Here is a 27649-nt window from a genome sequence, read left to right as displayed (position 1 = left end):
ACCATGTGGACAAAAGTATTGGGACATGCACGTCACACTTTAATGACATCCTGTTCTAAATCCATAAGCATTAATATAGATCTGGTCTTAACATAACAGCTTCCCCTCCTCTGGGAGGGCTTAAAGGGAACCTGTCACAGATTTCTTGAGGTATAAACCAAAACTAGCACATTTAGCAGCGCCTGTGCTGCAATCTATATAGGTGCATGTTATCCCCTGGATCCCCCTGTAGACCTCACAAATCTCCCGCCTTGAATGTAAATCATTGGGTCCAGTCTGATGGGTGTTCTTGGTTGTGGTTCCTGTCACTCATCTCTGCGCTGATCGCTGTCCTGTGGGGATGATTGACGTGAATGACACCTCCTGCGCCATCCATGTCGCTGGGTAAAATTCTGCGCCTGTGCAGAGAGATTGACGGCTTGAACAGGCGCACTTTGTCTCTGCTATTGGAGGTGTACCGCCCTAGCAGCGGTCGAACCGCTCGGATCCGGGTGTCGCTGCTCGAGGGTCTCCGGATCCGTGGACTCAGGGTCACTCAAAAAATGTGATGGGTTATTTACAGGGGGATTAGATAGTTTGTGATGCCACCCGTGGTGTGCGGTAATAGGGAGTACCGCCGCTGACGATGGGAGTACCGGGGTTGATGGAACAGGCGCAGCTAGATGACGTTTTCCCTCCACAGGTAGGGAAGGCCCCGGGACTGTGCATGGTAGAATGGATTGCAGGGGAGCGCAGGGGAGCTAGGGCAAGGTGTGATCAGGTACTCACTCAGGAGGAAAGAAGACGCTGACAATGTAGTAAACCAAGTCTCTGGGTGCTGCTGCCCTTTTGGGGGAGCTTGTCCGGGTTCCGTCCCCTGCAGCACTGCCCGATGGTCCGGAGCCTGCCTCTGTGCACATATTTTCGTAGTCCAAGTGGCCCGTTAGCTTGGAACTGTCCAGGCCCCGCTCCCCACTTTTTTGTGTGAAGGAGCTGTGCTCTCAGGAGCTCACACTTGGGATTTCAGTGGGCTGCTTTGGTTGGAAAGCCCTATCCCCCTCGTTGAACTAGTGCCGCCGATCTCTGAGCTTCGTGGGAACAGTCCATAAAGGCCCTGTCCCTCGCAGGTTAATTTGCGGGTTGCTTGAAGCCTCTTCCCGACCTAGGGTCCAGTACCCCGACATGCTTTCGATCCCAGACCGACTATTGTACTGCTGCTGACCGTCCCCCTAGACTCAGCCAGGCACCCAGTCCCAATATTCGGCGACCGGGTCTCCGACTCCTCCGGGTCGAGACCACCGTCTGCAACCCAATCTACTTCTCCCCTGGGAGCTCCAACTCCCAGCTTCCCCAAGCTCCTCACTGGTCGAGGGCTACCACTGCACTGACTTGTCACTTTCCACCTCCCTGCCTGACCCTCAGGTGGGCGGCCCTATTCCAGCTTAGCAGCCCACTGGTGTGCCTGACAGGGTGTGGTGCGAAGTGTGATTTTGGATGCTGATGGAGGCAGTACTGCAAGTTGGGAACCCAGAACCAAGAGGGGTTGAGTCCTGCACTAGAGATAAAGAGCGTGCAGTACCCTTTGATGACCTGACTAGTCCAGGGGCGTCACACAGGCAGAGCCGAACACATAGGTGAGCAGGCGCAAACCTATTAGATCTCAGTGCAGGGGCGAGGTTTTACCCGGCAATGTGGATGGCGCAGGAGGCGTCATCTACGTCAGTCATCACCACAGGATGTCGATCAGCAAGGAGAGGATGGGCAGGGGCCACAACCAAGGACACCCATTGGATTTACATACAGAGAGGGAGATTTTAAAAAGGTATTTGTGGGGTGTACAGGGGGAGCCAGGGGACATCATGCACCTTTATAGAATGCAACACAGGCGCTGCTTAAGGTGCTAGTTTTAGTTTATACCTCAAAAATCTGGTGACAGGTTCCCTTTAAAGGGAGTCCATCACCTCAAAACTTAAATTAAACTATTTATACTTTTATATAGTGAACTAAATCATTACTCGTAGCGTAGATTTTACTTTTCTTATTTTATAAATGCAAAAAAACCCCAATATTTTATGGGATTAGTAAATGAGAGGTTCTCGGTGCAGTCTTGATGTAGCCAGGGACTTGGTGCACTGTTCTGCCTCCTCATTAACAACCTTATGTATATCCCCTTAAGGCTGCTTTCACACATCCGGCTTGAGCTGTGCGGCTCAATCAGGCTGTGCAAGCTATGCAACGGATGCGGTGAAAACACCGCATCCTTTGCATAAGTTTTTCCCATGCGGCCCGTCCGGTTTTTGCAACTTGCGGCATGCTACTGAGCATGCGCAGTGGCAAAAACCGCATGCGGCGGCCGGATGCGGTTTTTGCCGCATCGCGCTGCATCCGGCCGCCATAGGCATGCATTGAAAAATGCGCCGCATCGGCCGAATGCGGCGCGATGCGGTTTTTTTTTGCCGCACGAAAAAACGTGCCAGGCAACGTTTCATCCGGCCGCCGCATTGGCTAAATCTGCCGCATGCGGCAAAAAATGGACCGAACGCGAGCCCATGCGGCACAATGCGGCACTAATTAAAGTCTATGCAGAAAAAACGCAACCGGCAGCAAAAAAAAAAACGGTTGCGATTTTCCTGCAATGTACCGTATTGTGCCGCATTGCAGAAACTGGAGGTGTGAAAGCAGCCTAACTTGATTCACAAGGCTCAGTTTGCAGTTATGCCTGATGTCATTCCTCAGCTGTGCACACACTGACAATGCATGAGCTGAGAGCACACACTGACAATGCATGAGCTTAGAGCACACACTGACAATGCATGAGCTGAGAGCACACAATGACAATGCATGAGCTGAGAGCACACACTGACAATGCATGAGCTGAGAGCACACACTGACAATGCATGAGCTGAGAGCACACACTGACAATGCATGAACTGAGAGCACACACGGACAATGCATGAAGTGAGAGCACACACTGACAAAGCATGAGCTGAGAGCACACACAGTGTCAGTGTGTGCAGGTGCTTTCTCCGTCTGTCGCTTGCTCGACACAGGATTATACAGTAGAGGGTGGATGATGTAAACAGGATATCTGACACTATGACACTGTGTGCTTGCTCTCATCACTGCAGGAACCCAGTTGTTTGCCCATTTCTGAGCGATCGTGTGTGCAGCTACTGCAGACAGGATAGTGGGAATACCACGCACCTGCACACACTGACACTGTGAAGGACTGAGAACTCAAATCAGATAGAGCTCCCAAGGCCCCTTTCACACATCAGTTTTTTGCCATCAGTCACAATCCGTTTTCTCGCCGTCGCAGATTGTGGCTAAACTGATGCGACGGATCCGTTTTTGACAGATCCAACTAGCTGGGGGCTAAATAATAAATTGGAGCATGCTCAGTTAAAAAAAACGGAATCCGTAACTGTATTCTATCATTTGACAGATTACGACAGATCCTGCACCCATAGGCTTCCATCCTACCAAACGATGGATGGCGACGGACCGTCACTGTCCGTTTTTTTATTATACACAAAAAACGTTACTTTGGCCGTCGTCTCCGTCCGACGGACAAACATTTTTCGACGGATCCGTCGAACGACTCAAACATGAGGTCATCCATCGCAATCTGTCGCTAATACAAGTTGATAAGAAATAAACGGATCCACCGGCATCAGTCGCCAGATCTGTTTTTTACAAAATTCGACGGATTGTGACTGATGGCAAAAAACTGATGTGTGAAAGGGGCCTAAGGGGTGCTTTACACGCTGCGACATTGCTAGCATTTGCTGGCGATGTCGAGCGCGATAGCACCCGCCCCCATCGTACGGCCGATATGTGGTGATCGCTGCCGTAGCGAACATTATCGCTACGGCAGCGTCACACGCACATACCTGCCTAGCGACGTCGCTGTGACTGGCAAACCGCCTCCTTTCTAAGGGGGGGTTTTGTTCGGCGTCACAGCGGCGTCACTAAGCGGGCGCCCAATAGAAGCGGAGGGGTGGAGATGAGCGGGACGAATATCCCGCCCACCTCTTTCCTTCCTCATTACTGGCGGGACGCAGGTAAGGTGAGGTTCCTCGCTCCTGCGGTGTCACACAGAGCGATGTGTGCTGGAGCCACATCGTTACTACAGCAGCAACGATAATTGGGACTAGGGAGGGGATGTCACTGATTTTGAATGTTTTTGCAAAGATTAAAAATCGCTAACAGGTGTCACACGCAACGACATCGCTACCGCGGCCGGATGTGTGTCACAAATTCCGTGACCCCAACGAGATCGCTTTAGCGATGTCGTAGCGTGTAAAGCCACCCTTAGTGAGCTCTGTCAAATCAAATTAAGGGGATGTGTGTAGGATTGTAAATATGGGCGTGGAATGGTGCCCCGTGACCTAGGCCCCTCACCTATTGTATAGATCTAATAAAATTATTTTTTTATGTTTGATTTTTTCTAATGTTAAATGAAATAATACTCGAAGTGCAGATTTTACTTATTTTTAAAAGTACTACATTCCCTATATGAATGTATAAGTGGTTTCAGTTTTTGAGGTGACATACTCCCTTTAAGAAAAAAAAACATTCACAAGCAGTCTAGGAAAGCCTGCAGCAGATCTTGGGCACAGATCCAGCCCCAGAAACCTTATTTGATGCGGATTTATGCCATGATTTTCACACACTCATATTCCAGCAACAAAAATAGGTCAAAGCATCTGGCTACTTACAGAAGAAATTCTATTCTTAGTAAAAAGTGTCATTGAGGACTTAGATATTGATGACTAATCTGTAGGGTAGAAGATATTGAAGAGGACGTCAGCATCCTCTAAACTCACAATTCTTCTTTCAAAAGTTTAATACACTACCGCAATAAAGTGCAATATTTCGGGTTGTCACAAGCCTTATTCAGGTTGGTTTGCAGAATACTGATGTCATTTTGCAATTTGTTGGATTCCAGAGACTGGTGGAGACTAGGTGGGATGATCTGCTACATTCAGTGGGAAACCTATGGTCCACTGGTGAGGCTGGTCAGTGCAGTATCCTTAGAAGAGGTCCTCAGTAGGGATGAGGGAATATTAAATATTCGTGTTCGCTGTGGGCTGCAGCCTGTAGCCGTATGCTTTATCTGTGCTGGGTATCACAATATCGGGACTATACACCAATTTTTTTTTTTATTATTTATTTTAGTGTGGCGCCCCTGTGGTTAGGCACTACAGGGGAATACAGCACCTTAACAGCAAGGTGCAGTGCCCTTTGGTCACAGGTGAAAGAGAGAGGAAATGCAGAGTCTTATACTAGATTGAGTAACATTGACTCAGCAGCCCCTACCTTCATATTCCTGGGACTGTTTCTATAGTAGGTCCATAGGGGGGTGAAGCCTAGCTGAGCGTGAGACGCGACGTGGTTGCCAGGACGACTGGGTGACAGTTAGTCAGTTAACAGTCAGTAAGGAGTGACAAGAAGAGACAAGAGTAAATTGATGACTGAAAGAAGGGCTAGAAATAACATATGCCCGACGTCCTGAGCAAGGGTACCCCAAAAGAAAAGAAAGACACAGGAAAAGGGGTAACCCAGACGGAAAGGGGACGCTTTAGGTCTGGCGAGAGCCGGCTGAAGAGTTCAGATCGACACTGGTATACCGGAACCGAGGAGGTTTGTCAGTTTTTTTCCCAAACCATTGCCCATTAACCTGGGATCTTAAATAAGAGGAGTCCCGGTATCCATCAAGAGTCTGGCTACTAACCCCAAGCCGAGTTCACGACGCTGTTGTGGGATAGATAAAGAAAGCGTGCAGCATCAGACCCCTGGGAAAACCAAAAAAAGGAGGGGAGCCAGCACTGCTTATGAACGGCATGCAACAATGAAGAAATAAAAAGTGTAATATTCACAAATTCATTCCTACTGTAACAATTCAATGAGATTTTTTGCAAATGATTGATCAATGATTTGAGACCCCCTGCCCCATCACGGCAAATCTCTATAGGGGGGTCCCTAACGCTATATTATAAATTATTATGTACCATAAGGTCTCATATAATGAGCAGGGCCATATGAAAACACCACTTACCCGAGACATGTCTGAACCGCTCCCATGCTGCCAGGACTGACAACTGACTGTTTGCTGGTCTGGCACTGTGAGGGCCAGTCCTGACATTGTGCTGGTGTGTGTGGTTCCGCCACACACACTGGCACTTGGGCTGCCTTTATTCGCGGTTGTCAGTTCTGGCAGCATGGGAGCGGTTCAGACATGTCTCAGGTAAGTGGTGTTTTCATATGGTCCTGCTCTTTATATGAGACCTTATGGTACATAATAATTTATAATATAGCGTTAGGGACCCCCCTATAGAGATTTGCCGTGACGGGGCAGGGGGGCTCAAATCATTGATCAATCATTTGCAAAAAATCTCATTGAATTGTTACAGTAGGAATGAATTTGTGAATATTACACTTTTTATTTCTTCATTGTTGCATGCCGTTCATAAGCAGTGCTGGCTCCCCTCCTTTTTTCCCTGGGAAAACCAGTGACGAGACTAACGAGTGGGTTAAAGAGGGAGTCACAGAGGCCTCAGAGCAGAGACCGAGAAAGAGACAAAGAAAGGTTACCTCACAGAGAGACTCTGTCATTAAATCTCCTCCGAAATGTGTGACCATTGGCCTTCTGGTAACCAAACTGTTTCTGTGTACTGTGCAAAACAAACCAGATGCCAGTTAAAAGGACTTGTTTAAGCTGATGTGGACTCGGTGTGTCATCTCTCCGCCATTCGACAGGACCCTGCGACGTCAGAGAAGAAGGCAGCCATCACCACTCGGTCACCTCCCTCCCGCCGCCCTGAGGTAAGAAATCTCCACCTGTGGGGAGCTGAGAGATCTTAAGCTGCCATCACCATCGCCTCAGAGGTCGGCCGCGGGCAGCGCTGGTATATCCCGCTTACCAGACACCACAGGTGGCGTCACGTATATCCCCAAAATCATCCCTGAACCCCATTCCACAGCCGCAGAGTGAGCGCCCAGGGCACGAAGCCGGGACCGACCACCTGTGATAACGCCATCGAGAGTAAAGTATCTGTAGTCCCAGCGCCATAGTACTCTTACCAAAAACCTTGGTCGACTCATTAGTTTTACACCAATATAGACACACACAGCGTTTGTGATTGAAAGCAGTAAGACATGCTGTCACTCAGAGTGGGGCGCGGTCTGACTGCAACCAATCACAGATGCCGAGACTGCTGGTGGGCGGGTGGAGAAGTGCATATGCATGAGGGTAATAAGCGGCCCCGGAAGTAGCGTTGCAGCCGCGTGGGAGACTCGGTAAGAACAGTCCCCCATCCCTTCTACCACCATTTTAAAGCACATCATTCGGATGCCCATAGACTTATATGGAGACTGGCGTGCAGGCAGATATCCGAGATCAATTCTGGGCTTGAACCGGGTTGTTTTTTTTTTTTTTTAAAAAAAACCTGGTTTTACGCACCGATCATGGGTATCTGCGGGTCCGACCTTCACTAATCGTGATGAATACTGGAATGGTACTAAGTATTCAGTACAAATAATCGAAACCCGAATTTTCAGTTTTCGCTCATCACAAGTCTTCAATATTAGATCAGTGAGAGTCTGACACCCGACTCCCCCCACCAACAGCCAATATTCACTTCAATAACACCACTGACACTAAGTATATAACTGTGGTGTTCATGCATCTTGTACAACCTCTACCTCCATGGTGCTGTACATGTGAAAAGGGATTACATACATAAATAGAAATAAAAAATTACAATGAACAAAATAACAGTGACAAACTGGTATAGAGGGGGAAAGGGCCGTACCCTATTGGGCTTCCGCTCTACAGGGTAACGGGGAAGGAGTCAGTAGGTTGGGTAGTTGTAGCAACTCTGGTGGTGATGAGGTGGCGATGGAGTCATTGCTGTAAAATTTCTTAAAGAGATGGTTTTCAAGTCTTGTATGAAGGTTTCAAATATTAGTGAGAATCGAACGTTTTGGTTCACAGAATTCCAAAGGATAGGGTACAACCAGAAGAAGTCTTGAAAGTGATTAGGTGAGGAGCGTATGAGGGTGGAAGAGAAGGGGAGGCCTTGTGATGACTGGAGGTTATGTGTAGGACAATACTGACAAATTAGTTCGGAGATATAGGGAGGAGACAGATTATTGATGTCCCTGTAAATCAGAATTAGTAGTTTGCTGGGTAATTGGAAGCCAGTAAAGGGATTTACAGAGCAGTGAGGTGGAGGAGTAGTGAGGGAAAAGTGAGTGAATTGGATTTAAGACTATATGCATTATTTTATAGATCTCTTAGACCTGCTGAGACTTGTATTCTGACCTTGAAAACCTTTACCATGTAATCCTGAAATTAATATGAGCATTTTAGGAGTCCAGCTTTTAGGAGTCCAGCTATAGAATGAAAAAGCTAGTGAGTCCAAGTAAACTCAGTCTCCAGCAACCCACCCAGCCTGACTGACAGGTGCAGCTTTTACTGACCAGTGGAAGGGACCCTGAGGAGCTGTCAGTAGACTGGATGGGTAGGGATTGAGTAACTTTCAGAAATAGTTATCTAGCCATTCTGATATGTATTTTCACGGTATATACACCAGCCTCATCAGGTTTAAGAGGTGTATTTATGAAATAATATATTAATGTATGCATTTTGTATCGAGTAATTTGGTAACAGATCCACTTTAAAGCTTCCGCAGTGATGTGATGTTGGTTTAATAGGAGAATATCTTCATAACGCTGGGCAATACAGCATTGGAGCAATGAATTCCTGAAGAACACCTGTCTCTATATAACATCAGCGGCACATGGCAATACAGTATGGTCCCATAGGCATACCTCCCAACCGTCCCGGATTCTGCGGGACTTGCACGATTTTTCAGGTCTGTCCCGCACTCCCGCGGCTCACAGCTGATGTCCCGGCTCCTCCCCTCAGTGAAGTGAATAAATTAAATTAATTTATCATCGGCTCTGGATTTTCGGGGCGGCCGGGACTCGAACTCATGGAGCTGTGAGTTCATTGTTTCAACGGCAGCAGCTTTACCACTGAGCTACTGCCTGTAATGAAAGCAATAGGAAGATTTTGTTATCTTGACCTCTATACTGCAGACACCAGAAGCAGGTTATTCAGCTGCAAAGATGGATGGAGGGATGGATGAATGGAGGGATGAATGGATGATAGAGGGAGGGATGGATGGATGATAGAGGGATGAATGGAGGGATAGAGGGAGGCATGAATGGAGGGATAGAGGCAGGGATGGATGGATGATAGAGGGATGAATGGAGGGATGAATGGAAGGATAGAGGGATGGATGGATGATAGAGGGATGAATGGAGGGATAGAGGGAGGGATGAATGGAGGGATAGAGGCAGGGATGGATGGATGATAGAGGGATGAATGGAGGGATGAATGGAAGGATAGAGGGATGGATGGATGATAGAGGGATGAATGGAGGGATAGAGGGAGGGATGAATGGAGGGATAGAGACAGGGATAGATGGATGATAGAGGGATGAATGGAGGGATAGAGGGAGGGATGAATGGAGGGATAGAGAGAGGGATGGATGGATGATAGAGGGATGAATGGAGGGATAGAGGGAGGGATGAATGGAGGGATAGAGGCAGGGATGGATGGATGATAGAGGGATGAATGGAGGGATGAATGGAGGGATAGAGGGAGGGATGGATGGATGATAGAGGGATGAATGGAGGGATGAATGGAGGGATAGAAGGAGGGATGAATGGAGGGATGAATAGAGGGATAGAGGGATGAATGGAGGGATAGAGGGATGAATGGAGGGATAGAGGGAGGGATGGATGGATGATAGAGGGATGAATGGAGGGATAGAGGGAGGGAAGGATGGATGATAGAGGGATGAATGGAGGGATAGAGGGAGGGATAGAGGGAGGGATGGATGGATGGATGATAGAGTGATGAATGGAGGGATGAATGGAGGGATAGAGGGATGAATGGAGGGATAGAGGGAGGGATGGATGGATGATAAGAGGGATGAATGGAGGGATAGAGGGAGGGATGGAGGGATGGATGGATGATAGAGGGATGAATGGAGGGATAGAGGCAGGGATGGATGGATGATAGAGGGATGAATTGAGGGATGAATGGAGGGATAGAGGGAGGGATGGATGGATGATAGAGGGATGAATGGAGGGATGAATGGAGGGATAGAAGGAGGGATGAATGGAGGGATAGAGGGATGAAAGGAGGGATAGAGGGAGGGATGGATGGATGATAGAGGGATGAATGGGGGGATGAATGGAGGGATAGAGGGAGGGATGGATGGATGATAGAGGGATGAATGGAGGGATGAATGAAGGGATGTATGGAGGGATAGAAGGAGGGATGAATGGAGGGATAGAGGGATGAAAGGAGGGATAGAGGGAGGGATGGATGGATGATAGAGGGATGAATGGAGGGATAGAGGGAGGGATGAATGGAGGGATAGAGGGATGAATGGAGGGATAGAGGCAGGGATGGATGGATAATGGAAGGATGAATGGAGGGATAGAGGGAGGGATGGATGGATGATAGAGGGATGAATGGAGGGATGAATGGAGGGATAGAGGGAGGGAAGGATGGATGATAGAGGGATCAATGGAGGGATGAATGGAGGGATAGAGGGAGGGATAGAGGGAGGGATGGATGGATGGATGATAGAGGGATGAATGGAGGGGTGAATGGAGGGATAGAGGGATGAATGGAGGGATAGAGGGAGGGATGGATGGATGATAGAGGGATGAATGGAGGGATGGATGGATGATAGAGGGATGAATGGAGGGATAGAGGGAGGGATGAATGGAGGGATAGGAGGGATGAATGGAGGGATAGAGGCAGGGATGGATGGATGATAGAGGGATGAATTGAGGGATGAATGGAGGGATAGAGGGAGGGATGGATGGATGATAGAGGGATGAATGGAGGGATAAATGGAGGGATAGAAGGAGGGATGAATGGAGGGATAGAGGGATGAAAGGAGGGATAGAGGGAGGGATGGATGGATGATAGAGGGATGAATGGAGGGATAGAGGGAGGGATGGATGGATGATAGAGGGATGAATGGAGGGATGAATGAAGGGATGAATGGAGGGATAGAAGGAGGGATGAAAGGAGGGATAGAGGGAGGGATGGATGGATGATAGAGGGATGAATTGAGGGATAGAGGCAGGGATGGATGCATGGATGATAGAGGGATGAATGGAGGGATAGAGGGATGGATGGATGGATGATAGAGGGATGAATGGAGGGATAGAGGGAGGGATGGATGGATGATAGAGGGATGAATGGAGGGATAGAGGGAGGGATGAATGGAGGGATAGAGGGAGGGATGGATGGCTGATAGAGGGATGAATGGAGGGATGAATGGAGGGATGGATGGATGGATGAATGGAGGGATGAATGGAGGGATAGAGGGAGGGATAGAGGGATGAATGGAGGGATGGAGGGAGGGATGGATGATAGTGGGATATATAGATACACGAAAGACAATAGATAGAGATAGAATCATAGATAGATAGAGAGATAGAATCATAGATAGAGGGATAGAGATAGATAGATAGATAAATAAATACTGTATCTCAATGTTGGTGAAAGAGTCAGATTCATTTGTTCCCATAAAACTACTATAAAGAAATGAGGAAAAAAATACAAATACAATTTTTTTTTTTATCTTCACCACCTTGGATTCAAACCAGCAACGTTCAAAACTTGTGTCCAGCAACCTCCTGGTTTTCCTAGCTGCTCTAGCTGTTGAGCCACTAGGATTGATGATGTCAGAGGGAGGATTTCACATAAATGAACCTACAATGCAGCCTCTTACACAGCAGATTACACAGGACAAAGCTACATTGTACAGAGCAGCATCTCTATGTCCTGTATTCTAGAGGGAGAGGAAAAAAGGATTTTTTTTTTCTTCTAATAAAGTTACTAAAAATAATTAAAAAAAATAGAATAATGTAATTTTATTGCACTTTTTTATAAAATAATAAACATCACAAATCAGCAAATAACATGGACATATTTGGTGCCCCTGTAATCGTAATGACCTGAACAACACAGCAAACAGATTATTTATGGGGATCGGTAAATGGCGGGAAAAAAAAGGCGCAATTTATTATTTTTCTTTATTAAAACCCATAAAAAATGTAATAAAAATGGATCACTGAGGCCGTGTTCACACATAGCGTAAATGCGGCATTTTTTCTGCAGGTGTCCGCTCCACGAGTGAAATAACAATGTTCTCTGATTATTGCGTGTTTGCGGTATTTTTTATACATTGTCCCCCTTATTTGATACATGTTTGTTGCTGATGTGAATCCTGAAGCTTATAAAGAAAGAAACACCAAATACACACAGTTCAGCGGCGTCTTTCCACGCACCAGGAGCGGAGATTTCAGGACGTCTCATCCACTTTGCTTGGACAATTAGTCCATATTCACATGTAGTGTAAATGCTGCATTTTTTTCTGCTGTTTCTTTGCACATTTATTCTGCTGTGTTTAATTGTCCAAGTAAAGTGGAAGTGATTCCATGAAAAGACGCCGCTGATCTCTGCGGTTTTCGGGGGGGGGGGGGGGGGGTTTCTCTGGAGGTTTCTATGTGGAGTTTAAAAAAATGCAGGAAAAAGCTTCTCTGTACAATAAAGACACTTAAAAATGCAGATTCACATCTGAACCAAAAACGCATTAAATAATGGAGAAAAGGCAGAAAAAATGCAGCAAAAATGGAAAAAACAGAGAAAATTGTTATTGTGTAGTTTGGTGCAGACAGAAACAAAAAGAAACAGAATTTATGCAACGTGTGAACACAGATTGATAGGCACAAATAGCAACATGTCAAATAGTGACACAGAAATATAAAAAATTCTGACTGCTATAAATATGAATGAACAGTCTGGGGCATCTGCTGAATGACCCTTACTTCCAAATGGGTGTGGCTAGGGGTGTGGCTAGGGGCGTGGTCAAAATTTGCGGCGGCGCGCTGCGCGCGCCACATACTTTGTCCCTCTTTCCTTTCTTGAAAAGTTGGGAGGTATGCCATAGGTGTCTACAGATACTACGTTGTGGATTTGTAATTCAGGCATGTCCATGAGCTAGAAATGTTTGCTATTTAGAGAATTACCTAAGAGTCGATAAAACCTTCAAGCACAGATATAGAAATCTGAGCTCCAGTGATGGAATAAATCCCTCGGCTTCATGCGTATCCATGATTTCCAGACTGAAGTTTGCCTGCAGTGCTGAAGGTTATGTACAGAATAGAGATCCCAGTGTGAATTGACTTGGGGGACTCAATACTTTTTTACGCTTTCAAACAAACCATCTGTGAATTCGACCTTTACACTGTAAACTATTTTACTAGTCATAATTCTATTTCCCCCACAGATCTGTCTGGCACAAAGCATTGCAAGAACAATCATCTCCTCTGTGCAATCTGATATAAACACAAGGCTTTGCAAAAGCTCAGCGTGTTCCTATCCCACTTACCGTCACCGCTTTTGCTTTAACACTAACTTTACCGCCAAGTTTACACGTTTCCTCTATTTGTGACTGTTGAGAAATGACACACTTTTGCGTGGTGACGATCTTCTCTTTGAGGACGCACAATATATCACTCTTGTTCTCATGCAGCTGTTGTATGAAGGGATGGTTCAAGTCTATTTTCCTGTAATTAAGAAAGTAGTAGATATGTTAAAGACTTGGTCATAATTATAGGAGTGAAAGAGTATTCATAGGAACATTTGTTTGCGATCACCAACGAACAGGCAGAACGCTCATTAGTTGGGTCAGCGTACTGCTTATGCCGACAACATGATACTGTATGGGGAGAAAACAATTGTATGGGTGATTGTTCTGTCACTGATATTGTTCGTTGGCCCATGTATACAAGCGTTGCACAACTTTGTGGCTTGGGTTCTCTGTGTAAATTCCTTCTCCATTGTCTTCCTGGCTTGCCCCTTTTCTTTATTTAAATTTCCCGCTATGTCGCCATTATTGCTGTTGCCGGCACATGCGCATTGCTAGTGTAATGATGTCTTCATTAAAATGGCGCCGGAGTCAGCGCATGTGCGTATTGTGATCCCTGGTGCCATTTTATTGAAGACACTAGAGAAAACTGTAAGCGGCATCGGCGCATGCACAGATTTAGTTTTTTGTTTTTTTTTTCATGAGCCGATGGCACTCAGTCTTCTCCACAGTGTCTTCAATAAAATGGTGCCAGAGATCGCGTTACACGCATGCGCTGACTCCTGCACCATTTTAGTGAAGACCTCATTACACTAGCAATGGGCAAGTGCTGCCAACAGCAGTAATGGTGGCGCAGTGTGAAATTTAAATAAAGAGAAGGGGCAAGCCATAAGGATGCAGGAGGAGGAGTAAGGAAAATACACAGAAAACCTGACCCACAAATGCCCGCCCCGGTGCATACGTCAATCCAAGAATGCACCAGTTTCTGGACCTTTATGAACTTTTTTTGTGCAATCAAAGATCCAATCTGAAAAGTGAAGGTATGATTTTAATCGCACTGCCTTTTCTTTATATGGGAAAATCCTGGTGATTGGATCCCTTTAAGGTCCAGTTTTGGACCAAAATCATTGGGTGATTACTGGCATGTTTACATGGGCAGATAAGAACAAACAAGCATTTCTGCAAACACTACTCATCTAATTGCACATTAAGATACGTGGTAGATGTGGTACCCCGGTACGAATTCTACATTCTAAAGTTACAGCGATAGATAAAGTAGTTTTCTCATGTTTCATCTTCAGGACTGTGCTGCTACTTTGCCTCCCAGCTTTAAAACAATCCATCCAATAGGTTAATGACCAGGACTCACCTCAATTACAAATTGAAACTACATACTTTTCACTCATTTTACCTAAAAAGAGGTTTTACATACAGAAGTGTTCAAAATAACAGTAGTCCAATATGACTAACCAAATGATCCACTAATTTTTGTATAAATGATATTACCAAATGTCAAACAATTTACCAGTTGGTGCAGTAGAATCTTAGAAAACATACTTTCTGAATATAATTCATTAAAATAATACTTTATTAATTAAAAAATATTAAAACCACCTATATCCTGCAGGCACCATATAAATATGCACAATACACACAATTATTTCACCAGTGAACTCCTTACTGGGAGGATGTTGGGGACTACTAACTGTTCCCTAGGGGGAAGTCAATTCCTACCTATCAATGGAGGTTTAGCACCCAAAGTTCAAGTGGTGCCCCATTCCACGGTGGTTGTACCTCTACATTACCTCTAAACTCCCTGATCTGATGAAAGAAAGATGGAAATAACTACTGATGTGACTAAAAAATATTTTCTATCTTAATATCAGCTTTTCAGAACAGAAAAATAAGCGTTACTTATCTAAAGGTATCTTCAGGTGGGATTGCCATGGAATGAATATTCACAAGCAAGTGTCAAACAATTTCTCCATTACTCAACGTGTTTCCCCCCATTTTTATACTGCGGTTCATCAGGAGACTGGAGTAGGGCACAATCGCCTTAAATATTGTCTCCTTGTTGCTTATTTGGCCACATATGCAAGGTGGCCCTTTTTTAAGCATAAATCTAGGACATGTTGCACATGCATTTCTGCTTAAAAGGCTGATAAATATTGGTCGTTCGAGATATGGTTCAGAAAATAAGTGTCTTCTTAAAAATTTGAATGGAGAGGGTAAAACTTATAAGGAAGTGGAGACAATGAATGGCTGTTCAGCTAAAATAGTAGTCTGCTAAAATGTGTTATGGTTTGATGAGACATTCCATAATTCCAACAAATATGACCCAAAGACAACACTGCACATCACCAAAAGAACAAGATACCCACAGTAAAGCATGGTGGAGGCCACTTTATGCTTTGGGGTGTTTCGTCCAGGTGGAAGTAATTATGAACAGTTCCAAATATCAGACAATTTTCCATCAACAGTTTAACGCCTATGCTAAAGAGGAATTTCGCCTTTTAGCACAACAACCCTAAGCATACAGTACCTCCAAATAAACAAAAGATTGTTTTAGTCAGAAAAATATCAAAGTTTTAAAATGGCCCAGCCCTGAATTCAACTGAAAATATATGGGTGACCTGAAGAGGGCGCTGTACTCAGAAGATGTTCTCACAATCTGACAGATTTAGAGCTACTGCAAGGAAGGCTTTTTGAGTAGGAGTCTATCAGCATGGCACATCTAACATTGGCTCTCTTTACTGACTATTCTAGATGTGCCAGGTTGATGGACTCCTACCCAAAATGTCTGAATGTTGTCATAAATTCAAAGGGTACTTCAACAAAGTATTAATTTATATACACAACAAAAAGCTGGCATTTTAACAAGGGTGTGTAGACTTTTTAGATCCACTGTAGGCAATTGGGAATGTCCCAGTGATTGTTTCACACGTCAACTGAATAAAAGGTACCTTGTGATATCATATCCAGGGCAAAATCTACTTGCTCCTGCTGCTGAAAAAATATATTTGTGCACGTTGTCTTTTTCAAGTGCAGTACCACCAATAAGTTTGCGAGTCCTAGTCAGCCCTGTTACAAGAATTTGCTGTCCATCTAAGAAGGTCTTTAGACACCGGTGCCAGTTTTTTCTCTATTGTTAAACCAAAACTAGGAAGGACCATAGTCTTTGGGAAATATTCAGCAGAATTGTGAGATACTTTATGGAGAATTACAGTGAACTCTAGTTTGTCATATAGATGTAAAAGTTGTCGTTGGTTTCTTGTGTTTTTATTTGGTACTAAGAATATAATATCTAATTACAGTGGAACCTTGGATTAAGAGTAACTTGGTTTGAGAGCGTTTTGAAAGACAAGCAAAGCTTTTTACACATTTGTAACTTGGTTTAAGAGCAATGCTTTGCAATAAGAGCAAATTCTCATCGTGTACACTTCCGGTTCTGTCCTTTCACCACGCTCTGGAGGTAACTTTCTGTACATATGTACTCTATAGCATTGTACAGTACAGTATATACTATGTAGCATGTCTATCAATTTGCACTTGTGGATACAGTATTGTACTTTCTTTCTGCTACCCAGTGCAGCACATTGCTTGTGCTGTAATGTAATTGCCTGTGCAGTATTTATACCCCACAATTAGCTTAGTTCTGTTCTTATTTTGCGGAGAATAGATTTGGGGGTGTGTGTTTTTGTGTACTGTACTAGAATAAAGGTTTTCATATTTATACAGAATTTTTTCTCTCTATATAGTGTACCTCTGCACACCAACAATTCTACTGTAAAGGCCACTTTACACACAGCGTCATCGCTAGCGATGTCGCTGGTGAAAGCAACCGCCCCCGTCGGTTGTGCGCCACGGGCAAATCGCTGCTTGTGGCGCAAAACATCGTTAGTCCCCATCACACGTACTTACCTGCCTAGCAACGGAGGTTCGTTCGGCGTCACAGCGGCGTCACTAAGCGGCTGCCCAATAGAAGCGGAGGGGCGGAGATGAGCGGCTGGAACATCCCGCCCACCTCCTTCCTCATTGCCGGCGGCCGCAGGTACGATGTGGTTCCTCGTTCCTGCGGTGTCACACATAGCGATGTGTGCTGCCGCAGGAACGACGAACAATCTGCGTCCTGCAACAGCAACGATATTTGAGATTAGAACGACTGGACAACGATCAACGATATGGTGAGTAATTTTGATCGTTAGCGGTCGTTCCTGCGTTTCACACGCAACAACGTCGCTAACGAGGCCGGATGTGCGTCACAAATTCCGTGACCCCCAACAACATCTCGTTAACGATGTCGTTGCATGTAAAGCGGCCTTAAGCGAACGTGCAGTTTAATTTGCTTTATATGTTTTTACTGCACTTTTGTTTTACTGTAATAAGTTTGTATAAATGCAGTAAATATTTTTGGGTTGTGGAACAAATTGTCTGCGTTTCTTATTATTTCTTATGGGAAAATTCGCTTTGATGTAAGGGTAACTTGGTTTAAGAGCACACTCCCGGAACCAATTATGCTCGTAATCCAAGGTTCCACTGTACTAATGATCACAGGACCAACTAGTGAAAAATGATAATGAAGAACTATAGCCCCCTCTTCTGGTAATCAGGATGTACTACATGACAAATAAAAAAGATCACATACTTTCCATGGAATTGGTTCATGTACAAATCGATATGAAATAATAAAAGAAACAAAAGCTGCAAATCAGGATGGGGACATACTGCAACAGTATAATGTTACTGACTCATACGACAATTGGTTTGCTTTTTATAAGCAATACTTTCAAGTTGAAAAATGTGAACCTGGTGGAAGAATTTGTGGAAGTATTGATATTGCCCTGAATAACAGTAAAGAAAAATCAATGCAATGTACAAAGGCTTTACAACAATTAAAACCGTATAAAAAGAAACTAAGTAATGTCAAATCCAGACCATGGGATTTATTCTCATGGCACGCTGGCGTGTACTGCCATCTGGTGGACGGTTGACAGAGACTATATGGTAAAATAAATTAAATACTTAGGACTTGATCATGCATAGAATTATTTATGCATTTTTAGGGGTAGAAAAAAAAATGTTTCATAGCACAAGCATAATGAATAAAATTTCCCAAATCTCATTCACATGATGCCTTTTTCTTTACTTTTTTTTGTTAATAATCACAGCAAAAAAAAACAAAACAAACAAAAACACTTTGAATTACTAAATACACAAAAAGTAGTTTTACAACCATAGTCTGTTTTTAAATGAAGAAAAAAAAATGCAATAAAAACTACATGTGAACATACTCTTAAGGGGGCTTTACACGCTACGATATCGTTAATGAATTATCGTTGGGGTCACGTTGTTTGTGACGCACATCCGGCGTCATTAACGATATCGCAGCGTAGGACACGTATGTGCGACCTTAAGCGACCGCAAAAGTGGTGAAAATCGTTCACCATGGAGAGGTCATCCTAAAACAAAAAATCGTTAATTGTTTATTATCAATGTCGTTCCTCGTTCCTGCGGCAGCACACATCGCTGTGTGTGACACCGCAGGAGCGACAAACATCTCCTTACCTGCGTCCACCGGCAATGCGGAAAAAAGGAGGTGGGCGGGATGTTACGTCCCGCTCATCTCCGCCCCTCCGCTATGATTGGCCGGCCACTTAGTGACGTCGCGGTGACGCCGAACGTCCCTCCCCCTTGAAGGAGATATTGTTCAGCGGTCACAGCGACGCCGCCGACCAGGTAAGTGCGTGTGACACTGCCGGAGCGATAATGTTCGCTACGGCAGCGATCACACGATATCGAATGCACGACGGGGGCAGGTGCTTTCACGCTCGACATCGCTAGCAATTGTTAGCGATGTCGTAGCGTGTAACGCCTGCTTAAACTCTACTCACACTGTGTTCAGCACAAATGTCGAAAATATCCAAAAGTGGAGTAAATCCCGGCAAAAATGACCGGCCACTCGTCTTTTGTAGACTTCTGGTGTTGAGGATAAGAATTGAGTAACCTGAAATACTTAATTCAGCCATTTCACGGACCCAAATATGTAGTTTTGTTGATGTAGCCTAACATATATACCGTATTTTTCGGACTATAAGATGCACCGGACTATAAGACACACCCTGGTTTTACAGGGGGAAAATAGGAAAATAAAATTTTAAGCAAAAAATGTGGTCATGACACACTTATGGAGCGAGTATCTGCTGCTGACACTGTTATGGGGGTATTGTCCCCAAATTCTCTAACTAAGGTACCCCATCCTGGTAATGATCCTCCTGCCTTGTATATGATCCCCATCCTTGTATATATGTACCCCATCCTAGTATATATTCCCATCCTGCTATATACCGCCATCATGGTATAGCCCCCATCCTGCTACATAGCGCCATCCTGGTATATGCCCTTACCCTGCTATATAGTGCCATCCTGCTATATACCTATTTGCTGGTACGCATCTCTGAGGCGAGGAGCGGGGGTGGGTTGCTGTCAGGCGCCGGCGTCAGAGATTGAGGAGCAGGGAGGGGGTGCTGTCGTGCGGCCGGGAGATCCTGTGCACGGTATACCTGTTGAGGCACTGGGCTCCCAGCCTGGACCCCATGCTGGTATATGGGCCCCCAGCCTTAGTATACATGTTCCTGTTCTGCGTTTTACAAAAAAAAAAAATCATATACTCACCTGCTCCATCAGGTCTTGAGCGGTGCAGTGCAGGCACGACATCGCGCGCACAAGATAGCAGAGTCCCGGCACTGAGCAATAACGTCACCACGCTGGGACTCTGTGTCCTGCGTGTGCGCTCTCATCAGCAGCAGTGCAGGGAGATCATGTCACTTCCACACTGCCAGGGAACCTGTCACCTCTAAAATGAGATCTGACATATTAGCAGACGCATATTTGCCCTAATAGCAGCTTCCTACCCATCCCTGTGCTGTAAAATTGTGTAATATGAAAGTAATAAACGTTTTATTACTTTCATATTCCCTATGTAGATTACAGCGCCGCTGGCCCCATGGGCGGCGCCTTGCCCAATGGGCGTCTGCATACTTCGCCCCTGTGGACGTGATACCATGGAGTCACATGAGCGACGTCCTCGTCGCTCATTCTATCCTGCGCGCGTTTATACTTACCATTGCGGCAGGCTTCTCTTCCGGGTTCTCCTTGTCAGTTTCAGACGCGCACTGCACATGCACAGTACGCGTCTTAAGCCGGCGAGTGAACACCTTTCCCCTTCTTCCCCTCCTCTACCTTCACTCTCCTGTCCAGCACCAGTTGTTCCAGTCACTGTCAGTCATATTGTATTAATATCATAAAAAAGAGAAGTTTTGGCAGCACTCTACGGTGTCAAGAAATCTATTTTATTTTTCTTTTTTGCAGACAGGTGATACAGACATGAGGGAGCTGGGGGAGCGGAGCACAAGGACGACGGTACCGTTTCGCACCTCTAGGGGTGCTTTCACAGGTCCATACAGAGCAACGTGAGTATTAACCACTTAAATAGGGTAATTTTTTAACTCCACGTGTTACTTGTTAAAAACAAATTAAAAACATTCACTGAATAACAAACACTCTTTAAGCTGATGTTAGGACATAATCACAGTATGACTCAAATAGATATTATTCAGTAAAGACATCGTATTAGGACTAATAATTCATATAGTCACTTCAAAAACATGATATATAATCATTGTCGTATCAGAAATCTCATTTCAAACACTAGTTTTATAAATATATTAATCTTGATTTTTAGTGACCAAAAAAGTCATATTGTATTAAACGGTTTTTCTACAATTTTTAAAAATTATTACTAAATGAGCCCTGTTAAAATTGGAATGGACGACCTTCCCCATACAGATCTCATCCCATATGGCTGCTTTTCCAGTACAGATCCCGTCCCATGTGGCTCCTTCCCCCCTACAAATCCCATCCCATGTGGTCTCTTTCCCCTGCAGATCACATCCCATAATGGCCCCTTTCCCCCTACAAATCCCATCCCATCATGTCTTCTTTTCCCAGCAGATCTTATCCCATGTGCTCTTTTTCCCATTTAGCTCCCATCTATGCAACCTCCTCTCCCTATATAGTTCCCATCTTATGTGGCCTCCTCTCCCCATATATCCCCATCTATGCAGCCTCCTCTCCCTATAGCTCCCATCTATGTGGCCTCCTGTCCCCATATAGCTCCCATCTTATGTGGCCTCCTCTCCCCATATAGCTCCCATCTTTTGTGGCCTCCTCTCCCCATATAGCTGCCATCTTTTGCGGCCCCTCTTCCCATATAGCTGCCATCTTATGCGGCTCCTCTCCCCATATAGCTGCCATCTTATGCGGCCCCTCTCCCTGCATCTTCGGCTCACTGAGCGCTTACCTGCTCCAAGACCCGGCGGCCTCTCCTCTGTCTTCCATCCTCCTCCGCGGCTCTCTGCAGTCACACTGACGCTGACAGACGGCAGCAGGAGGAGCTACCTCCCCACACTGCCATGACCTCTGTAGCGTCAGCACGTCGCTGCACGCCAAGTCAGGGAGCAGACAGGCTCTACTGTACCCGGAAGTACGTGACATCATCGCAGGTCCTGCAGCTCCAATAGCTGCTCTGTTTGTGCCTCCACTTCACACATGTCTAATTTGAATAGTTTACAAATTAGCCATGTGGACAGAGCCAGAGGTGCTTATCCTCAGCGCTCTTCGGATTTTCTGGTACGCCGTACCAGCGCGTACCGCCGCAAAAAAAGCACTGCCCCATCCATCCTGCTATATACCCCCATTCATCCTGCTATATACCCCCAACCATCCTGATATATACCTCCATCCATCTTGATATATACCCCCATCCATCCTGCTATATACCCCCATCCATCCTGCTATATACCCCCATCCATCCTGCTATATACCCCATCCTGCTAAATGGCCTGTATCCTGTGGCACACAAAAAAAAATATACGTTTATACTCACCTTTCCTCACTCCATGCAGCATCGCTCCTCCTCCTGTCAGTGCCGGCAGCAGCATCGCTGGTGTGTGGAGCAGTCACTGTTGTCTGCAGCATCGCTCGTCCTCCTGTCTGCCGGCTGCGGCTATGTGTGGACAAATGCGATGACGTCATCGCTGTGCGCACCGCTAGTCTCCACACACAGCTGCAGACGGCAGACAGGAGAAGATTGCGATGCTGCAGGGGAACGGTAACGGGTGAGTATACTGATTCACTGCACCCAGCGCTGATGATGATGCGCAGGGAGCAGTGAATACAGCTGCACATGATCACTCCAGGCTGTAGTTGCCAGGGGAGATCACGCGGGCCAACTGTTAATTATGCGCGCACTTCCCGCCCATCATCCCGCCCACCTGTCAGCATCAGCTTCAGCGCTGAGGGATGATGAGTGAGAGGATGGGCGTGCATATCAAATGAGCGGGCCCACGTGGTCACGGCAGGCTGCTACAGCCTGCTCATGCCACAGATGACCCGCGCCACCGCAGCACCCTCATTCCCTGCAGCCACATTTAGACTATAAGACGCAACTCCCACTTTTCCCCAACATTTGAGGGAAAAAAGTGCGTCATATGGTCTGAAAAATATGGTATTTATGAATGCTTTTGTTTCTTACTAACATATACAGTTAGGTCCAGAAACATTTGGACAGTGACAAAAGTTTTGTTATTTTAGCTGTTTACAAAAACATGTTCATAAATACAATTATATAAATATAATATGGGCTGAAAGTGCACACTCCCAGCTGCAATATGAGAGTTTTCACATCCAAATCGGAGAAAGGGTTTAGGAATCATAGCTCTGTAATGCATAGCCTCCTCTTTTTCAAGGGACCAAAAGTAATTGGACAAGGGACTCTAAGGGCTGCAATTAACTCTGAAGGCGTCTCCCTCGTTAACCTGTAATCAATGAAGTAGTTAAAAGGTCTGGGGTTGATTACAGGTATGTGGTTTTGCATTTGGAAGTTGTTGCTGTGACCAGACAACATGCGGTCTAAGGAACTCTCAATTGAGGTGAAGCAGAACATCCTGAGGCTGAAAAAAAAAGAAAAAATCCATCAGAGAGATAGCAGACATGCTTGGAGTAGCAAAATCAACAGTCGGGTACATTCTGAGAAAAAGGGAATTGACTGGTGAGCTTGGGAACTCAAAAAGGCCTGGGCGTCCACGGATGACAACAGTGGTGGATGATTGCCGCATACTTTCTTTGGTGAAGAAGAACCCGTTCACAACATCAACTGAAGTCCAGAACACTCTCAGTGAAGTAGGTGTATCTGTCTTTAAGTCAACAGTAAAGAGAAGACTCCATGAAAGTAAATACAAAGGGTTCACATCTAGATGCAAACCATTCATCAATTCCAAAAATAGACAAGCCAGAGTTAAATTTGCTGAAAAACACTTCATGAAGCCAGCTCAGTTCTGGAAAAGTATTCTATGGACAGATGAGACAAAGATCAACCTGTACCAGAATGATGGGAAGAAAAAAGTTTGGAGAAGAAAGGGAACGACACATGATCCAAGGCACACCACATCCTCTGTAAAACATGGTGGAGGCAACGTGATGGCATGGCTTTCAATGGCACTGGGTCACTTGTGTTTATTGATGACATAAAAGCAGACAAGAGTAGCCGGATGAATTCTGAAGTGTAGCGGGATATACTTTCAGCCCAGATTCAGCCAAATGCCGCAAAGTTGATCGGACGGCGCTTCATAGTACAAATGGACAATGACCCCAAGCATACAGCCAAAGCTACCTAGGAGTTCATGAGTGCAAAAAAGTGGAACATTCTGCAATGGCCAAGTCAATCACCAGATCTTAACCCAATTGAGCATGCATTTCACTTGCTCAAATCCAGACTTAAGACGGAAAGACCCACAAACAAGCAAGACCTGAAGGCTGCGGCTGTAAAGGCCTGGCAAAGCATTAAGAAGGAGGAAACCCAGCGTTTGGTGATGTCCATGGGTTCCAGACTTAAGGCAGTGATTGCCTCCAAAGGATTCGCAACAAAATATTGAAAATAAAAATATTTTGTTTGGGTTTGGTTTATTTGTCCAATTACTTTTGACCTCCTAAAATGTGGAGTGTTTGTAAAGAAATGTGTACAATTCCTACAATTTCTATCAGATATTTTTGTTCAAACCTTCAAATTAAACGTTACAATCTGCACTTGAATTCTGTTGTAGAGGTTTCATTTCAAATCCAATGTGGTGGCATGCAGAGCCCAACTCGCGAAAATTGTGTCACTGTCCAAATATTTCTGGACCTAACTGTGTATATACAGTTAGGTCCAGAAATATTTGGACAGTGACACAATTTTCGCGAGTTGGGCTCTGCATGCCACCACATTGGATTTGAAATGAAACCTCTACAACAGAATTCAAGTGCAGATTGTAACGTTTAATTTGAAGGTTTGAACAAAAATATCTGATAGAAATTGTAGGAATTGTACACATTTCTTTACAAACACTCCACATTTTAGGAGGTCAAAAGTAACTGGACAAATAAACCAAACTCAAACAAAATATTTTTAATTTCAATATTTTGTTGCGAATCCTTTAGAGGCAATCACTGCCTTAAGTCTGGAACCCATGGACATCACCAAACGCTGGGTTTCCTCCTTCTTAATGCTTTGCCAGGCCTTTACAGCCGCAGCCGTCAGGTCTTGCGTGTTTGTGGGTCTTTCCGTCTTAAGTCTGGATTTGAGCAAGTGAAATGCATGCTCAATTGGGTTAAGATCTAGTGATTGACTTGGCCATTGCAGAATGTTCCACTTTTTTGCACTCATGAACTCCTGGGTAGCTTTGGCTGTATGTTTGGGGTCATTGTCCATCTGTACTATGAAGCGCCGTCCAATCAACTTTGCGGCATTTGGCTGAATCTGGGCTGAAAGTATATCCCGGTACACTTCAGAATTCATCCGGCTACTCTTGTCTGCTGTTATGTCATCAATAAACACAAGTGACCCAGTGCCATTGAAAGCCATGCATGCCCATGCCATCACGTTGCCTCCACCATGTTTTACAGAGGATGTGGTGTGCCTTGGATCATGTGCCGTTCCCTTTCTTCTCCAAACTTTTTTCTTCCCATCATTCTGATACAGGTTGATCTTTGTCTCATCTGTCCATAGAATACTTTTCCAGAACTGAGCTGGCTTCATGAGGTGTTTTTCAGCAAATTTACCTCTGGCCTGTCTATTTTTGGAATTGATGAATGGTTTGCATCTAGATGTGAACCCTTTGTATTTACTTTCATGGAGTCTTCTCTTTACTGTTGACTTAGAGACAGATACACCTACTTCACTGAGCGTGTTCTGGACTTCAGTTGATGTTGTGAACGGGTTCTTCTTCACCAAAGAAAGTATGCGGCGATCATCCACCACTGTTGTCATCCATGGGCGCCCAGGCCTTTTTGAGTTCCCAAGCTCACCAGTCAATTCCTTTTTTCTCAGAATGTACCCGACTGTTGATTTTGCTACTCCAAGCATGTCTGCTATCTCTCTGATGGATTTTTTCTTTTTTTTCAGCCTCAGAATGTTCTGCTTCACCTCAATTGAGAGTTCCTTAGACCGCATGTTGTCTGGTCACAGCAACAGCTTCCAAATGCAAAACCACACACCTGTAATCAACCCCAGACCTTTTAACTACTTCATTGATTACAGGTTAATGAGGGAGATGCCTTCAGAGTTCATTGCAGCCCTTAGAGTCCCTTGTCCAATTACTTTTGGTCCCTTGAAAAAGAGGAGGCTATGCATTACAGAGCTATGATTCCTAAACCCTTTCTCCGATTTGGATGTGAAAACTCTCATATTGCAGCTGGGAGTGTGCACTTTCAGCCCATATTATATATATAATTGTATTTCTGAACATGTTTTTGTAAACAGCTAAAATAACAAAACTTGTGTCACTGTCCAAATATTTCTGGACCTAACTGTATATATATATATATATATCTTCTTTAATATAAAGGTTGTCCGGTCTAGATCCTCAAGTTTTCAATCACTCTGTGTATCACTCTACGTGACTGCACACTTGGGAATCCTCACATCGGAAACTATATGTCCAGGTTATATATATATATATATATGATTTTCCTTAATACAATATGTAAGCATATGTAAGTTAAAGATGGCTTCTACATCCTGGACGCCACCCAAGATGATTAGCACAAGGAAGAATATCCAAAGTTGGGAACAACCAATCCAGTATAGACTATGCAAATTGCTACACGCTCCGAGCCTGACCTGCGATATTTGATTGGACTATATTCTGTCTACACCCCTTTCTTATCTAGAACTATAAAAGTTACTGTGAACAATAAATGAGAGAATTCCTTTGGCGTCTGTCATTGAAGAAAGCTCATAAATGATCTAGAGTCTGTTATCCTTTCTCATGTGCACAAATGACATTATAATCTGAAAACGGCAGTCAGACCTTAAGAGACCCTTTGTAGTCTCACCTCAACACTGGCAGTGGTACACAGCAGTTGGAAGATGCACTGAATAAAGGGTGCAAGCCTCTTAATAAATTCGGCACATCTTACCAAATCCCTCCTTTCATTAACACTGACGTAGAATCTTAAACCACTTAAGTTAAAGAATTGGAACCATAATGTTTATCTGCCTTTTCTATGAGGGGCTTAGGCCATACCATTTTATTATTGAGGTTAACCCCTTTCCAATGAGGTTAGTTTTCATTTTTGTACTTTTGGTTTTTTTTTGCTCCCCTAGTTTAAAGAGCCATCATTTTTTTTCCTCTCAACATAATCGTATGAGAATTTGGTTTTCATGAAGCAAATTAAAGATTTTAATGGCACCATTCATTTACCATATAATGTACCAAAAAAATGAAGTGAGTAGAAATGGTGAAAATCCCCCACAAAATTCAGCCAGTTTTTCGGGTTTCAGTTTTACAGCATTCAATGTGAGGAATAAATTTACCAAATAATTTGATTTTTCCTATCAGTTTGATTATGGCAATATCAAATTTATACAGGTTTTTAATATTTCTCTGCTCGTTGAAAATTCCACAAACTTGATTGTGTTGCCATTTTCTAAGAACCATAACATTTCATTTTTCAATCAATCAAAGGCTAAGGGGCCGGATTAGGCAGCTCAAAGTAGGCCCCAAGGAAGGTCTATGCACCGCCGGCCATACAATAATGGCGGTGTATAAAGAGTCAGATACAAGTACGGATAAGGATCATTGTTAGTGTGACACACG

General features: G+C 44.6%; 1 protein-coding gene across 3 annotated transcripts in view; it reads right to left on the bottom strand.

Annotated features, from left to right (window-relative positions):
* GSDME (gasdermin E) overlaps window positions 1–27649 on the bottom strand; it is a 199647-nt gene that overhangs the window by 105272 nt on the left and 66726 nt on the right. For all 3 annotated transcript variants that reach the window (XR_012724556.1, XM_075316699.1, XM_075316698.1), the window contains exon 4: window positions 13476–13653. Coding sequence is in view for 2 of the 3 variants with exons in the window: in XM_075316699.1 (XP_075172814.1) it covers window positions 13476–13653 (178 nt within the window). In the remaining variant the exon portion in view is untranslated. The remainder of the gene's footprint in view (window positions 1–13475; window positions 13654–27649) is intronic.

This window comes from Anomaloglossus baeobatrachus, chromosome 6 (genome assembly GCF_048569485.1).
Source record: "Anomaloglossus baeobatrachus isolate aAnoBae1 chromosome 6, aAnoBae1.hap1, whole genome shotgun sequence".
Taxonomy (NCBI): domain Eukaryota; kingdom Metazoa; phylum Chordata; class Amphibia; order Anura; family Aromobatidae; genus Anomaloglossus; species Anomaloglossus baeobatrachus.
This window is presented reverse-complemented; position numbering and strand designations above follow the sequence as displayed.